The sequence below is a fragment of the Zalophus californianus genome, chromosome 14 (genome assembly GCF_009762305.2).
Source record: "Zalophus californianus isolate mZalCal1 chromosome 14, mZalCal1.pri.v2, whole genome shotgun sequence".
In the NCBI taxonomy this organism is placed as follows: domain Eukaryota; kingdom Metazoa; phylum Chordata; class Mammalia; order Carnivora; family Otariidae; genus Zalophus; species Zalophus californianus.
The window spans coordinates 24,219,669-24,234,541 of NC_045608.1; the positions used below are offsets into that span (position 1 = coordinate 24,219,669).

Below are 14,873 nucleotides of genomic sequence, written 5' to 3' on the forward strand. Positions count from 1 at the left end.
TATGAGACCTTCAACATGCCTTAATACTGCTCTGTTCCTTGGGAAGAGAGAACGAAGATCCCAGAGAAGTCCCACAGCTGCTGTTTAGTGCAGAGATGAAGAGGGGTAGGGTGGAGCCAGGGATAGACAACAGATATTTATTAAGCATTGTATTGGGAGTTTCGCTTAGATTATCTGATTCAACCCTTACAATAACCCTACAACCCTGTTTTACATGAAAACAGCAAGGTCCAGAAAAGTAGAACTTGCTCAGGGTCACATACATTTGAACTCAGGTCTCCCTGGCTCTGAAGAGGGTCCTCTTTCCACTGGTACTCCCCAGAAAGAATAATAGACTTGGAGTCAGAAGAGCTGGATTTGAGTCTTAGCTGAGCCAGGCTGGCTGTGTAACTGTGGGCAATTTCCTTTCTCATCGTGAGCTTCAGTTTCTCATCTATAAGATGTAGTAAAAGTAGGTGCACCTGGGTGGCTCAGTTGGTTAAGTGCCTTCGGCATAGGTCACACTCCCAGGGTCCTGGGATTGAGCCCCATGGTGGGCTCTCTGCTCAGCGGGGAGCCTGCTTCTCCCTCTCCCTCTGCTGCTCCCCCTGCTTGTGCTCTCTGTCTCTGTCAAATAAATAAATAAAATCTTTTTTTTTAAGTTAAAAAAAAAGATGTGGTAAAAGTAATCCACCTCACGAAGTAGTTGTGAGAATCAAAGAGATGATGGAGGGGCACCTGGGTGGCTCAGTTGTTAAGCGTCTGCCTTCAGCTCAGGTCATGGTCCCAGGGTTCTGGGATCGAGCCCCGCATCGGGCTCCCTGCTCAGCAGGGAGCCTGCTTCTCCCTCTCCCACTCCCCCTGCTTATGTTCCCTCTCCCGCTGTGTCTCTCTGTCAAATAAATAAATAAATCTCTCCCACTCCCCCTGCTTGTGTTCCCTCTCTCGCTGTGTCTCTCTGTCAAATAAATAAATAAATAAAATAAAAAAGGTGATGGATAAGAACACACTCTGAAAACTTGAGGATGGTATGATGTAAAGGGTTAGCAGCGAGCAGCACATGGCAACTTTGTGCTTCTTACATTAACAGTTCACATACAATTTTGAGCATCATTTGCTATATTAAAGGCACCAAATTAGATGCTGTTGGGGATACAGATTTAACCTAGTGGCCTGGTCTCCTAACTGGCTCCCTCAGACAGCTGAAAAACAGGTAATAATGTGGAGCATGTCTAATAATGGGCTCTAGTCTGGCTTCCATTCTCATTCCTCTGAAACAGTGTTCCCTTAGTAAGTTTCCCGGGGCCAGCTACACCGGTCCATCCACTGGCCATTCTTCAGGCTTCATCTTGTATGACTTCTCAAATTGCACTAGAGGTAGTAGAGACAAGTGAATGAGTTTGGAGTCCGCCTGCTTGGGTTTTCATCCCAGTTTGTCTTGAGTCAGCTGACCTTGAGTTTCTTTGCCACAGTTTCCTCATCTAGAAAAGGGGAAGTGAAATGCTTCCCACTTCAAAAGGTTGTGATGCTGATTAAATTTGATCATGTATTCAAAGCCCTTCTCTCAGTACCTGGCCATAATTAGGATTTAATAGATGTTATCATTTATTATTAGTGTCCTTGTCACTCTTGAAACCCTTGACTTCCATGGCATTCCATACTGTCCTAGTTTCCACACACCCCCCCTTTTCTGGTCATTCTAGTTTGCTTATCCTCTATCCAGCTCTGGAATATTGCTGTTTCTCCAGGCACATTCTGTTTCTCCCTAAGCAATCTCACCCACACCTATGGCTTCTGTTGTCCTCCACACACTGATGACCCTGAAATTCATATCAACAAACCTTTCCACTGGGCTCTAATCCTGTCTATCTTGCTGTCAACTTCTCCTGTCCATTTCAGTGTCTTCCAGGCATCTCAGACCCAGCTGGACTTTCAATCTTCCTCCCAAAACCAGCTTCTCTTCAATATAACCTGTCCTGTTGAATGGCATGACCATCCACCCCACTGCCTAAGTCAGAACCTGGAAGTGCTTCTTGATACCTCTTCTCTCTTATCCCATATCCACACCTGTCAGTTTTATCTCCAGATTATATCTTGAATACATCCATGTCTTTCAATTTCTCCTACCACCACCCTGTTCAGGCTACCATTGTGTCTCACCTGGATAATTACAGTAGCCTTCTAACTGTGGATAGTTAGTCACACCACCCAATCCATTCTCCAAAAAGTGGCCAGAGTGAATGACCTTAAAAAAAAAATCTGATCACATCGCACTGCCGTCTCTCCATCCTTATATATCTCCACGACTTTGTAGCACTCTTGGATAAAGACCAGTCCTTAATGTGGCCTGCAAAACCCCTTGTGGTCTGGCCTCTCCCCACAACCTCCTGCTCTCTCTACTTCAGTCTCACTGCTCTGCTTCATGGGGTCCAAAACACACCCTGCTTCCTCTGACAGGCCCTTGTTCCTGCTGTTCTCTCTGCCTGGAATGCCCCCTCACTCCCTTTTGACCTAATTAACTCCTGCTCATCTTTCAAATCTTTACTTGGATGTCTCAGGGAAATAGTTAGAGAATAGGTCATGGCCCCTGTTTTATGCTTTCACAGACCTTCCCTTTGAAGCTTTTTTTTTTGTGGTTTTAACTTTACATTTACTCATTTGATCATCTCCTTAGTGACATCCTGAGACCTCTAATATTCTGTAAGTATAACCTAGTCATAGACCATGGGACATTTTGCCCCCCCATTGTGTCACCACTGAGCACATCGTTGGTATGGGGGAGATGTTTGTTGAATGAATTGCCAGGGGGGCCAAGAGATATGATGTAAGCGAGGCTTTTACCTGCCCTTCCCCATATCCTTCCCTTAGCAGCCACTGTGGCTACAGTTACTATAAGTGGCAGAGAGGAGTAAGTTCCAGAGATTGAGTTGTTTTGGAAAATTGTCTGGAAGTGTCAAGGTGAGAAGTTAAAGCTTTGTCTTCTTCCTCCAAAGGAGACAGAAAGGATGACCCAGGGCTGTACTTCTCTGTAGGTACCAGCCAGACAGGAACAAACCCTGGAGAGAAAAGCAGTAGAGGGAAGAATGAGTCCAGCTACTCTAGACCAAACTAATTATGAATTGAAATCTGACAAATTTCAATTCTAATCATAAGTTTGTTTGTGTAGAGGGGGAGAGAGGAATAGAGGGAGAGAATCTTATGCAGGCACTATACCCAGCACGGAGCCTGACACGGGGCTTGATCCCACAACCCTGAGATTATGACCTGAGCCAAAATCAAGAGTCAGATGCTTAACTGACTGAGCCACCCAGGTGCCCCTATTTTTTAATTTATTAGAGAGAGAGCAAAGTGCACAGGGAGGAGGAGCAGAGGGACAGAGTCTTAAGCAGACTCCATGCTGAGTAGGGAGCCCAACATGGGGCTCGATCTCAGGATCCCAATACCATGACTTGAGCCAAAACCAAGAGTCGGACACTTAACTGACTGAGTCATCCAGGTGCTCCTATTTATTTGGTTTTTTATATATATATATTTTTTAAAGAATTATTTATTTATTTATTTATTTGAGAGAGAGCGCACATGAGAGGGGAGGGTCAGAGGGAGAAGCAGACTCCCTGCCGAGCAGGGAGCCCGATGCGGGACTCGATCCCAGGACTCCAGAATCATGACCTGAGCCGAAGGCAGTCGCTTAACCAACTGAGCCACCCAGGTGTCCCAAGAATATTTATTTGAGAGAGAGAACACGAGCAAGGGGGAGGAGCAGAGGGAGAGAGAGAAGCAGACTCCCCACTGAGCAGGGAGCCCAATGTGGGACTCATCCCAGGACCCCAAGATCATGACGTGAGCCAGAGGCAGACACCTAACTGACTAAGCCACCCAGACACCACTGTTTTTTAGATTTTAGAAATCTTTGAAGGATAGCATTAGCTAAAGATATACATTAAGTATAGTGTGGAAAAAATGGAATACTGACATAATATCTTTTACTTATGGGTGATTTTTGGCAGAGAGTGGGTGAATAGGTTGGTGATTCTCCAAGAAGTTGGAAATGAAGTTTGTCCTCTGGGGGTTAAACTACTCAGATCTACATGTAATAAGAGCAGTATCATGTGGTCATTAAGAGCACAGACTCTAGAACCAGATTGCTTGTGTTCAGATCCTGATTCTGTCATTTATTAGTTGTGCACGTTGGGCAAGTTACTTACCCTTTCTGTGCTTCATTTCTTCATCTATAAAATGGAGATACTAACCTTCTGCCTAGTTCCTAATGTTATCATGGAGGGGTAAATGAGGGAAGTCCTGTGTAGTACTGGGTAGGAACAGGGCCTCACATGGAGTGAGCACTCATGAGTGTTAGCCATTTGTTATTAGCTACTAGGGAGCCACATGTCTCTCAGAGCTGAATAATATGTGAATTGGTGATTGTCAAATATCTGAAGAAGTAATGCTCTTTTTTCAATTAAAAATTAGTTTAGAGCGCCTGAGTGGCTCAGTTGGTTAAGCCTCTGCCTTTGGCTCAGGCCATGGTCCCAGGGTCCTAGGATCGAGTTCAGCATTGGGCTCCCTGCTGAGCAGGGAGCCTGCTTCTCCCTCTCCCTTTGTGCCTCCCACTGCTCATGCTCTCTCTCTCACGCTCTCTCTGTCTCAAATAAATAAATAAAAATCTTTAGAAAAGAATTCGTTTAAAAGCCAGTGGAGTAATGAGTGGGCAGTGAAACAGAAAGTAAAAATCAGTGAGGCAAAACTAGTCACGTACGTGTCCAGATAAAAATATTGAATCTGGATTTGGTCGCCAGAAGGGGGTTCTTTGGTGTAGACAGGGCTGGTTTGGCTGGCTCACTAGTGCCAGAATGAAATTTCTCTCCATGGCTGCTCATCTCCCTTTTAAGTCCATGCTCCCAGAACAACCTTGTGATGCCTAATTCAGCTTCTTGGACTTCTTGATAACTGGAAGGGTCTGAAGGTGATACCTGTATGGAGGATGTAGGTGTTCTAATTTCAAGTGTGAATTCATAAATGGACCATGGGATTGATAAATGGTTAGAGCCATCCTAGAATGTCTTCACCTCTCTGGGTACCATCAAGTCCTGTTTCTGGACCTCAGAGGCCAAAAACAAGGCCTGAATTAGGGTCATTCACCAAGGTAATGCTAGCCTTGGAGAGGTCTCTGGGTGGTCAGCCAGTCAACCTTTTTCTGACCACAACCCTTCCTTGTGTTTCTCTTTAGTATTGGCTTACTGGTGTGGATTTTTTTTTTTAACCTAAATCCTTCCTTTTACAGAGAAAGAAATTGAAGCCCAGAAAGGTTTAATGGCTTGCCTCAGATCACATAGCAAGTCTGTTTTTAGCCAGGTCAAATTATCAGGTCTTTTCTTTCAGGCCAGGGTTCTTTTCCTGGCATTACCTGGAGATTAAGGTATCCAAAGCATTTTTTTTTTTTTTTTCCAGTGCAGCCGGGATAAGATTGTCTATGTAAACACAGTTTTGGACACCAAATGTTGGACATTAAGTTGTATCACAGAGCAACATATTGGTTGATTATCTATAAGGGGTCCACAACCTCATTCTTACTTAAGTGCTTATAACCAATATGCAAATCTCAGCTGTTAAAATGACCAGCTCAGTAGCAATGTTGCCTGAGGATGAAGCCATAGTTTGCTGTTAGTGAAACTAGTTGGCCAGCAAACTTCATGTGGACATATCTGCAGCCAGTGTAGACTTGAGACATAAATGCCCATTCAAGGAGACAAATTGACAACTAAAGACCAGCACTATCTTTGGTGTTTTAGGCTTTATGTTCCATTCATTAGGAACCTCTGCTTGCTTAAACACCTCTGATAACTCTTCACTGCCCATGGGTGACTCTTTCACCTGACAGACCTGCCTCTTGGTAATCTGCCCTTGCCCTCTCCCACCATCCCAGCCTCCTCTCTGATTACCTTTCACATGCGCCCTGCTCTGCAGCTTACAGACCATAGTCTGTTATGCCTCATTGCATTTGCACATGTTGTTCCTTCAGGCTGGTATGCCTCTTGTCTGCCTGGTAATCGGCCTTTAGATTCAACTGATACATCTTGTCCCCTGTGGAAGAGCCTCACCAAACCCACCCTGAACCTTCCCCACCAAACAGGAGACTTTCTTCCTCTTTGTTATTCTCATACCTGAGTTAGAGTTCTATTGGTATTTATTTACACATCTAACATCGCTCTTAGAGTATGAAATTCTCCAAGTCTGGAGCCATATCTAGTTCGTCTCTGTATCCCAGAGCTTAGCAGAGTGCCCAGAGCGCAGAGGGTGTTTGCTAGGCAAATGATGTTTTGTCAAATGACAGCCTTTCTCTTTGGACATGTGGATGAAGCCCTTTCACTCTGCACCATCACCATCTCTTTGCTCTGCAGTTTTCTCCTAAGCAAGAGCTTTCCTTCTGAAGTGGGAGCATGGAGTAAGACCTGTGTCTATAAATGTCATTACAAAGCCTAAAACCATCAAAGCTCAAGGGATGGCATGCCTTTTGCACTGTGGCAGCTAATTTGCCTTGTATTTTTCCCCCAAGGGCTAGAATCCCCCTTCCCTTGGGCAGTACTGGAGGGGTGCTAACAAATTCTCTTTCTCCACATCCATCACTATTACCAGGAAAAACCTCCCAAGTACCTCAAACCAGATTTGAGGATAGTTTTCTTCTCTCTGTCAGTCATCTTCTGGTCATACCTTTCTGAGGTTGCTCTGTAGTGATCCTGCTTAGATCAGAGGGTGCTCTACTGAACTCCCATCAATAGCACTGACTCTTACAGTGGCATCAGCTGTTTCTGAAATTGGCTGATGTCAGCCCTTGTGTTTTGTTTCAGTTCCAAAGGTGGCCTTTTCATGAGATGACACTATATGCTGGAGTCCTCTTTTCCCACCATACCCTGAGTACCACTATAATGTTACTGAAAAAAAAAAGAGAGGCAGCTACTGTGGGGTTACAAATGAGTAAGAACAATACCAGGAAGGTGAAAGTCCCCAGTGAGCCAAAGCTTTACAAAATGTCAGCCACCAAACATTTATTTTTTAAGCTCAATCCAGAAGAAGGTGAACAACCTATCTTTGAATCATTTCCTCATTTGTAGCCAGGGGGTAATAATGACCTATCCTGCTTGCCTCTCAAGGTTAGTGTGAGAGAAGAATGAAATCAAGTGGAAGAGCCCATAGAAAAGAGTAAAGTAGTGGATTCAGTCTTCAGTATGCATCAGAAACACTGGGGCTTGTTTAAAATGCAGATTCTTGGGCTCAGTCTAAGCAATTCTTACTATATAGGCTTCTGGTAAGGCCCTGGAGTCTTCATTTTCAACAAGCTGCCCCCGGGAGTCTGATGCTGCTGTTCTCTCAACCACATTTCAGAAATACCAACCACTGCAAATCAAATAGCAAGTGTAAAATAGTTATTTGAGGCAACTTTATTGTCTTGGACCTGGAATCCAAAGACTTGGGCTAAATCCCAGCTCTGCCAATTCCTAGACCCGTGACCTCAATTCACAGCCTTCTCTGTGAACCTTAGTTCCTCATATGTAAAAAGGAGATGGCAGCCTCACAAAGTTTTGAGAATTAAATGAAAGCATATGTAAGCAAGCCTACCTCAGTGCCTAACTCATGGAACTTAGTCAGTGTTTTGCAGAGTGGGAACTAAGTGTCCACGACTTCTGGAATGTGGTGTCATGTTAACAAACACCCAGCAAAAGATAATCCTTGGCATCCGTCTTAAGTGTCATGGAAATCTGGATAGAACCTTAGAGATTTAGTCCAATCCTTTGATTTACAGCTCATGAACTTGAAACTAAGAAGGGAGGATGGGAAGCCCAAGATGCATCAGGGTACCCAATCACATGAAATGTGTTTAGTTTTTAGACAGAAGATTATTTCCCAGTATACTGAAAAAGAAAAAAAAAATCTTTGTGGCATAGTAACAGAACGACTATTAGAAACTTTTGAGAGACCTTGTAGAAGGGGAGCAGTACCCAAGTATAATGATTATTTGATCCACACCTGCCATGTACCAGGGATCTATTAGCAAAATAAAGGTAGAAATGGCTAACTGACCCAGTTTTCAAAAAGGAGGAGAAAGAGCTCCTGGAAAAAGTGAACTCGTAATCCCTTTGACTAGACTCCTTCATCAAATTCTAATGGAATTCTGTGGAATTTTGCAGATGATAGGACAATGAGCACTTAGAAAAGAGCCCATCACTAGGATTCAGCAGTAGTGAATTAGTCATGACTTCATGTTTTCACTGGGTTGCAAGTCATGAGACCCTCTCTTGATTTCCACAAGGCATTTGGTAAGCTTTTTCATGATATCCTGACAGTAAGAATGTGGGCAGGAAACCTAGAAAAATCAGATGCAGGAATTCAACACACCCAGGAGGTTGGGGCCCTATACTGGAGAGTTGGGATTCCTAAACACCTTGCTAGGGCTCACGCTGAAGAAAGGCCTGGGATTTGATGTCAGCAGGGCGGCTTTTAATCTCAGTCTTGCACTTCCCAGCAGTAACCTTGGATGAATCACCTAACATCTCTGGGCTTCCCTTGCCGGGTCTGTGCTGTGGGTATTCCTCATGAGGTTGTTACAGGGACTAAACTAGATGATGAGTATAAAAGCCCTCTGTAAACCAAAAATGCATTATAAACATTAGTTACCATCATCATTCTAGTACTGTAGTTGCTCATAAGGAGGTTCCTGAGTCATATGCTTATGTAGTGGGCATCTTTGGATGCAGGGTGAGACTGGTATGGGCCTCATGTAGTTTGATCTGGCACTAGACAGATACAGGCTCAGAGCCATTCCTGTGTGTGGTGCTTAGGGACACATCAAGGGAACTCTTCCCAGAGGAGATTGAGTGCTCTCTTGGAACTGGACCTGGAAAAAAGAGGAGACAGCCACCAGCCTGAAGATGGAGGAGGCTACAGGAGGAGCTAAGACAGCAAAGGCTTGGGAAAGCATACATGGCTGGATCAGGAAGTGGAATGGGGCAGGAGGTGGCCAGAGCCATGACCCTGGTGGGGAAGCTGAAGAAAGAGCCCCAGGAGGGGTGCCTGGGTGGCTCAGTCAGTTAAGCATCTGACTCTTGATTTCAGCTCAGGTCATGATCTCCGGGTTGTGAGATCGAGCCCCACGTAGGGCTTGGCGCTCAGCTGGGAGTCCGCTTGAGATTCTCTCCCATCTCCCTCTGCCCCACCCCTTCTCTCTTAATAAATTAATTAAATAAATCTTTAAAAAAAAGCAGGATTATAAATGCAATACCAGTGCCATAGGTCACTGCAAAGAGTACGCCTGCCCTTGCCAGGTGCCCCGAGCCCACTCCTTAATAGACACATGACTGTTCCTAATCTTTTAGTATTAAACAGTGCTGGATATGTGTTCTAGCTCATTTGTACTAATATTTCTCTAGGCAAAATTTCTTTTTTTTTTAAGATTTTATTTATTTATTTGAGAGAGAGAGCACACAAAAGCAGGGGGAGGAGCAGGCAGAGGGAGAAGCAGGCTCCCCACTGAGCAGGGACCCTGACCAAGAGGCTCAGTCCCAGGATCCCAGGATCATGACCTGAGCCGAAGGCAGATGCTTAACTGACTGAGCCACCCAGGCCCTGCCTCTGGGCAAAATTTCTAACAATGGAATTTCCAGGACTCCTGTTTTAGGATGATGATTGCTATAGTCATGTTGAAAGAGAGGAGGAGCAGAGGCTGGAGAAATGGTCAGTAGATGGGGGTAGCAGTGCTCACCTTTCAAGGTTCAGAAGCTATGGAGTCCCCAGGAGCTCCCTTCCTTGGTTGGAGTCATCCCGGCCAATAGAGGGCCCCACAAGAACACAGTTCCTTGGGCTTCAGATCATCTGAGCAGAGCTGCCTTCTGAGGAGAGGTCCGAGTGTTTCATTCATTTACCACTTCTCACCAGAGTGTTCACTTGGGTCTGCCAGCCTTGAAGGCTGCTGCCTTCAGCCTCTCGCATCTCATCTGGTTCAGAAGAATCAGTTTGCTTGGCTCCTCTTTAGGTTTCCAACTTATGAAATGTGCAGATTAGTACCTCTCCTGCCACCTTATCCTGTCCATAACTGCCAGTCCAAGGATCCTTGCAGTTGCCTCTGGCAGCCATAACTGCTGAATCCTCTGCCAGCTGCTCTGGGGACCTAGAAGAGCAGCTTTCCACCCAGGGCCAGTATCCAAAGGCAGGAGGGGGAAGTATAGTCTCCAATGTGACCTTTCACCTCCCAGTTCTGGGTGGTTTAGGCCCTTTGAAGTTGGTCTTGAGGAACCACACACTTGGGTCTGAGCAGCCAACAGCTTATCACATCTGGTGATCAGTCCTTCAGTGATTCCTCCCAAAGTCTGGATTTATGGAGGTCAGATGGATTCCACCTAGGAGGGGCTTCCACTCATGACATGGGGAGACGGCTGCCCCTCTTTGAGGGAGAAGCAGTTTTCATGGCATTGAGAAGCCCTCACACTAGTTCCCCACACACCCACCCACCCACCCACTGAGTCCTTTGTAAGCAGAGTGGGGGGAATCGAGAAAGCCTGCAGCCTCCTGCTCACATTCCTAGACACCGACTCACTGCACCCGCCGCCGCTGGAACAGCAGAGCTGTATGAAATGTCAAGAGGAGTTATGCTCATGGGCTCCCTGGCCCCAGTCTCTTTGTGGCTTGCATTTTCTTCCATCTGCACTCTGTTCATCAGATGGAAATCAGAGGGTGCAATTAGAAGATAATTTGCTAGTTCCAGACTTAATTGGGGGCCCCCTTCTTGCCTGATCGAATTACAAGGGAACATAATAGATTTTTGGTGAGAAATAGTTGGCTCTATTGCTGGGAGAAAGAGAGCTCCCAGCTTTCCAGCTGGATGAGCGTTTTAGTATCCTGTGTGTTGTTTCTCCTTTCCACACTGCCCGATCTCCTCTGTTGCTCCTGTGTGGCCCCCAGGTTGGGATCCCAATCACCTCAGAGCTGGCTCAAGAGGTTTAAACTCAATTTGAGACCCAAGGAAAACAGGGAGCCCTCTGCAACCTCATAGGGTTGACAAATGTTGAAGCTGGAAGCTATTTAGAGACCTAACCAAGGCCCAGACAGAGGCAGTGACTTGCTGAAGGCCACATAGCTAGCCCATAGTGGTAGTAACAATAGTTTTAATGATATTAGCAGCTAACATTTATCAACCCTTAATGTGTTCCAGACTCTGTGCCAAGGGCTTACACGCAGTGCATTGTCGCATTCAAACCCAGACAGTCTGGCTCCGGGCCCAGACTGAGCTCCAACATAGCGATGGTGGACCTCAGTATAGAAAGCCTGGGTTCGAATCCTGGCTTCTCCTCTCACTTATACAACTGGGTAACCTCATACAAGCAATTTAGACTCTGTACTTCAGTTCTTCCCTCTGTAAAAAGGGAGAAAGCATAGCACTACTGACTACTGTGGGTTAAAATTCATTCATATGAGTGAATGCTATGAGCAGTGCTTGGTGTAGAATGAGCGCCCATCCAGTGCTTATTCCCTGCTGGCTGCCTCTGGGGCTGGAGTGTGGTGTCTGTGTGCCAGTAGATAGATGTGGCTGAGTTCTGCACATATGCCAAAAGTTAGTCTTCACTGTTAGGGGCAGTAAACAGAGTGGTTGAGGGCCTTGGCTGCACAGTAGAGGTTGGCAAAATATAGCCCATTGCCTGTTTTTGTATGGCCTATGATTTTTACATTTTTTAATGATTGGGCATGGGGAAGCAAAAGAATGTTTCATGGCACATGAAAATTACATGAAATTCGGGGCGCCTGGGTGGCTCAGTTGGTTAAGCGGCTGCCTTCGGCTCGGGTCATGATCCCAGAGTCCTGGGATCGAGCCCTGCATTGGGCTCCTCGCTCGGTGGAGAGCCTGCTTCTCCCTCTCCCTCTGCCTGCCTCTCTGCCTGCTTGTGCTCTCTATCTCTCTGTCAAATAAATAAATAAAATAAAAAATCTTTAAAGAAAAAAAAGAAAATTACATGAAATTCAGTTTTCACTATCTATAAGTAAAGGCTTATGGGAAAACAGCCATGTCCATTTGTTTATATTTTATATATGGCCACTTTCACACTGCAGTGACAGATTCTGTATTTGCGTAGGCCTGCAAAGCCTAAAATATTTGTTCCCTGGCCCTTTAGGGAAAAAGTGTCATGACCCCTGATCTACAATCACACTGACTGGGTTTGAAACCCAGCTGCACCACTTACTAGCTGTTTGTCTTCAGGTTATTGACATAACCCTTCTGAACCTCAGTTCCCTCATCTGTTAAATGGGGATGATAACATCTACCCCCATATATTAGCAGTTTAAGTATGATAGATAACAAATGGAGAGCACTTACCACAGAGCGGGGAACATACTAAGTGTTTAATAAATGGTATCTTATAACAGGTGCATATACAGTCTCTCTTATCACATTCATTGTTACCCATGTTTCCAATCAATAGAGAAATGGGAAAATGTTCCCTTGTAACCCAGCCACCACCTTTGCCATAGACTTTCCTGTCATGGTGACAGGGTGATTTCAGTGGAGAGGAATGTATGCCTGGTGGGAGAGAGCTGCTGTTACTCCCTCAAGTCCAACAGTGAGGCCTGGACATGTCCCACTCCAGCAACCTTGCTTTTTCTCTCACAGTCCTGCAGGCAGAGGGATAAGGGGCTTTCCCAGTGGTGGGCTCTGGTTTTGTCATCCCATCTCAGCTGGTACTCTTCAGCCAGGCCGCCACTCCAGATACTTAGGCCCAACATCCCCGTAGGCACTCCCAGCCTTGTCCTCCATCGTGCCCCATTTTTCAGTTTGAGAAGCCTGGTTGCCATGGACACAGCGGAAGAAGCACCACTGCCCGCTGAGGCCAATGGATGGCGTTCTGGCAATGAAAGGAAAAATGAGAGGTAACAGGTGACCTGGGCTCCAGTTCCTGTGTTGTCTCCAACTTGCAGAAAGGCTTTGAGGGAGATATTTCCCCTTAAAGAGTCAGAATGAGCTCTGGGCTGAGAGCTCTTGCTGTGGAGTTCTCACACGGGCCTACATTTAAATCCCAGCCCTGGGGCACCTAGGTGGCTGGTCGGTTGGGCATCTGTCTTTGGCTCAGGTCATGATCCTGGGGTCCCAGGATCGAGCCCCGTGTCAGGCTCCCTGCTTAGAGGGGAGCCTGCTTCTCCATCTCCCTCTGTCCCCCAACTCGTGCTCTCTCACTCTCTATCTCAAATTAAAAAAAAAAAAAAAAAATCTTTAAATCCCTGCCCTGCCCCTGAACAATATTTTGGCCTTGGGTTAGTTAGCTAATCTCTCTGAACCTCGCTTTCCTTGTTAATAGAGCTAATTCCCATCTTGGAGAAATAAGAGAGTGCTGTACAGGGCTTGGAGAAATAAGAGAGTGCTGTACAGGGCTTGCTACGTGGAGAAACATTGGGTGTCAGTTGACACTCTAGGTGTCTTTTCCTCATGCTCAGTACAGCTCTGCCCAGAAGTGGAGTGGCAACCCCCATTGGCTAGCTCTGGGGGCTGTCCCTAGGCCAGGCAGAGGAAAGGGATGAATGGGGACCCTAGCGCCAGGACCCAGTAGATACCAGTCGGAGTAGAGAACCTAGAGGGCAGCTCTCTGGACCTGGGTCTCTAGTGTCTAGACCTGCCTTCCCTGCCCAAGAGACCTCCCCCTCTTTGGGGGGGCGTGGCTTGGCCTGGAATTGCTATCCTGTGCTTTCCTTCACCTCCGAGCAGAGTTAACTATCCTTTGGGCAGCTCCTCAGGCTGGGGACACTTGGAGGCAGATGGGCTCGCCCTCTCTCTCTGCCCTGCCCTTCCCGAGCTCAGGGATGGACGCTCAGCCAGTCCTGGTTATTGTCTGTGGCGCTAGCCTGCAGCCTCCCTCCAGCCCAGCTCCACCCCTTGCCTGCAAGGTCTATTTCCTAATAGCTGCTCCAACCACACACCTCGGTTCCGCGAAGAGCCCCTCCTCTTCCTCCCTCCCTCCCTCCCTCATCAGGGGAGGGACTGAAGAAGAAGGCTAACTTGACAGCAGCGCTTCTTTCTTAGCTAGTCACCGGCCCCGGCCCAAGAATCCCTGTGTGTGTGTGTGGCCTCTGCAGAGAGGTGTTTCTCCCGGAATCCCGAGGGTCCATCGGAGCTTCCGAGAACTGGGGAGAAGCCATCCCAGCCATGACCCCCTGCGGGAATCTGCCGGGGGGCAAGTGGCCTGGAGTCCTCACGCCCCTCCGGCTTCTCCGGAGGGAGAGGTGAACCCTGGGCAGCCCGCCCACAGCCAGAGGTGCCGGGAGCCCTGGGCCTGTCATGGTGGCCGTTCGCAGCCAGCCTGAGGCACTCCCAGACAGGTTTGCAGCTGAGCTTGTTTATCTGGTGTGGGAAGAAGATGGGGAGTTACTTGTCCGTCCCGGCTTACTTCACCTCCAGAGACCCCTTTCGGTGAGTTGGGCTCTGAGTCCCCCTCTCCATCTTCTCTTCTGGCCCCTGGTCCTGAGGGGAGGGCAGAGGCCTCCCTGAACCTGCTTCTCAGATTTCACTTGTCCCTTGACCATCGGTACTGTCAGGAAGAAGCTAGCAGAAGCTCTTCCCAAGCAGAATAGGCCTGGTGAAGGCTTCCACCATGTTCTAGGAATGGTGAGGTGAGAGATATGCCCAGACGGAAGCTCCTGGGGAACTCCAGCTCGCCTTCCCAGGCACACCTGGAAGAGCCTCCAAAAGATGCCGGTGATCCTGCCTGTTCTTGGTGTTACTGCTTCCGGGGGAAGAGCACAAATAGGGTGCTTTCTTCCAGCTTTCACATGTCTTACCTGCAGGCCGTGCTGTCTGCCAGGAATTTGCCCCAACAAGCAGGATGGGCAGGTTTTGTCAAACAGCATAGAAGAAGCTGGCAAGG

General features: G+C 47.0%; 2 protein-coding genes across 7 annotated transcripts in view; one reads left to right on the top strand and one right to left on the bottom strand.

The window, feature by feature from the left end:
- The window catches only part of LIMK2 (LIM domain kinase 2), a 54,882-nt gene that overhangs the window by 16,540 nt on the left and 23,469 nt on the right, over positions 1-14,873 (top strand). For 2 of the 5 annotated variants that reach the window (XM_027575357.2, XM_027575359.2), the window contains exon 1: positions 13,988-14,419. The exons of 2 other annotated variants lie outside the window; for them this stretch is intronic. In XM_027575357.2, the coding sequence (XP_027431158.1) occupies positions 14,367-14,419 (53 nt within the window). In that variant the 5' untranslated portion in view covers positions 13,988-14,366. Of the gene's footprint in view, positions 1-13,987; positions 14,420-14,873 lie in introns of those variants that run through there. One more of the 5 variants, XM_027575358.2, reaches the window with a different exon arrangement.
- Positions 3,035-14,873, bottom strand: part of PIK3IP1 (phosphoinositide-3-kinase interacting protein 1) — a 48,857-nt gene continuing 37,018 nt past the window's right edge. The window contains exons 6-7 of one of the 2 annotated variants that reach the window (XM_027575365.1): positions 7,269-7,367; position 3,035 (exon numbers count right to left, since the gene is read on the bottom strand). In XM_027575365.1, the coding sequence (XP_027431166.1) occupies position 3,035; positions 7,269-7,367 (100 nt within the window). Of the gene's footprint in view, positions 3,036-7,268; positions 7,368-12,333; positions 12,864-14,873 lie in introns of those variants that run through there. The other variant, XM_027575364.1, reaches the window with a different exon arrangement.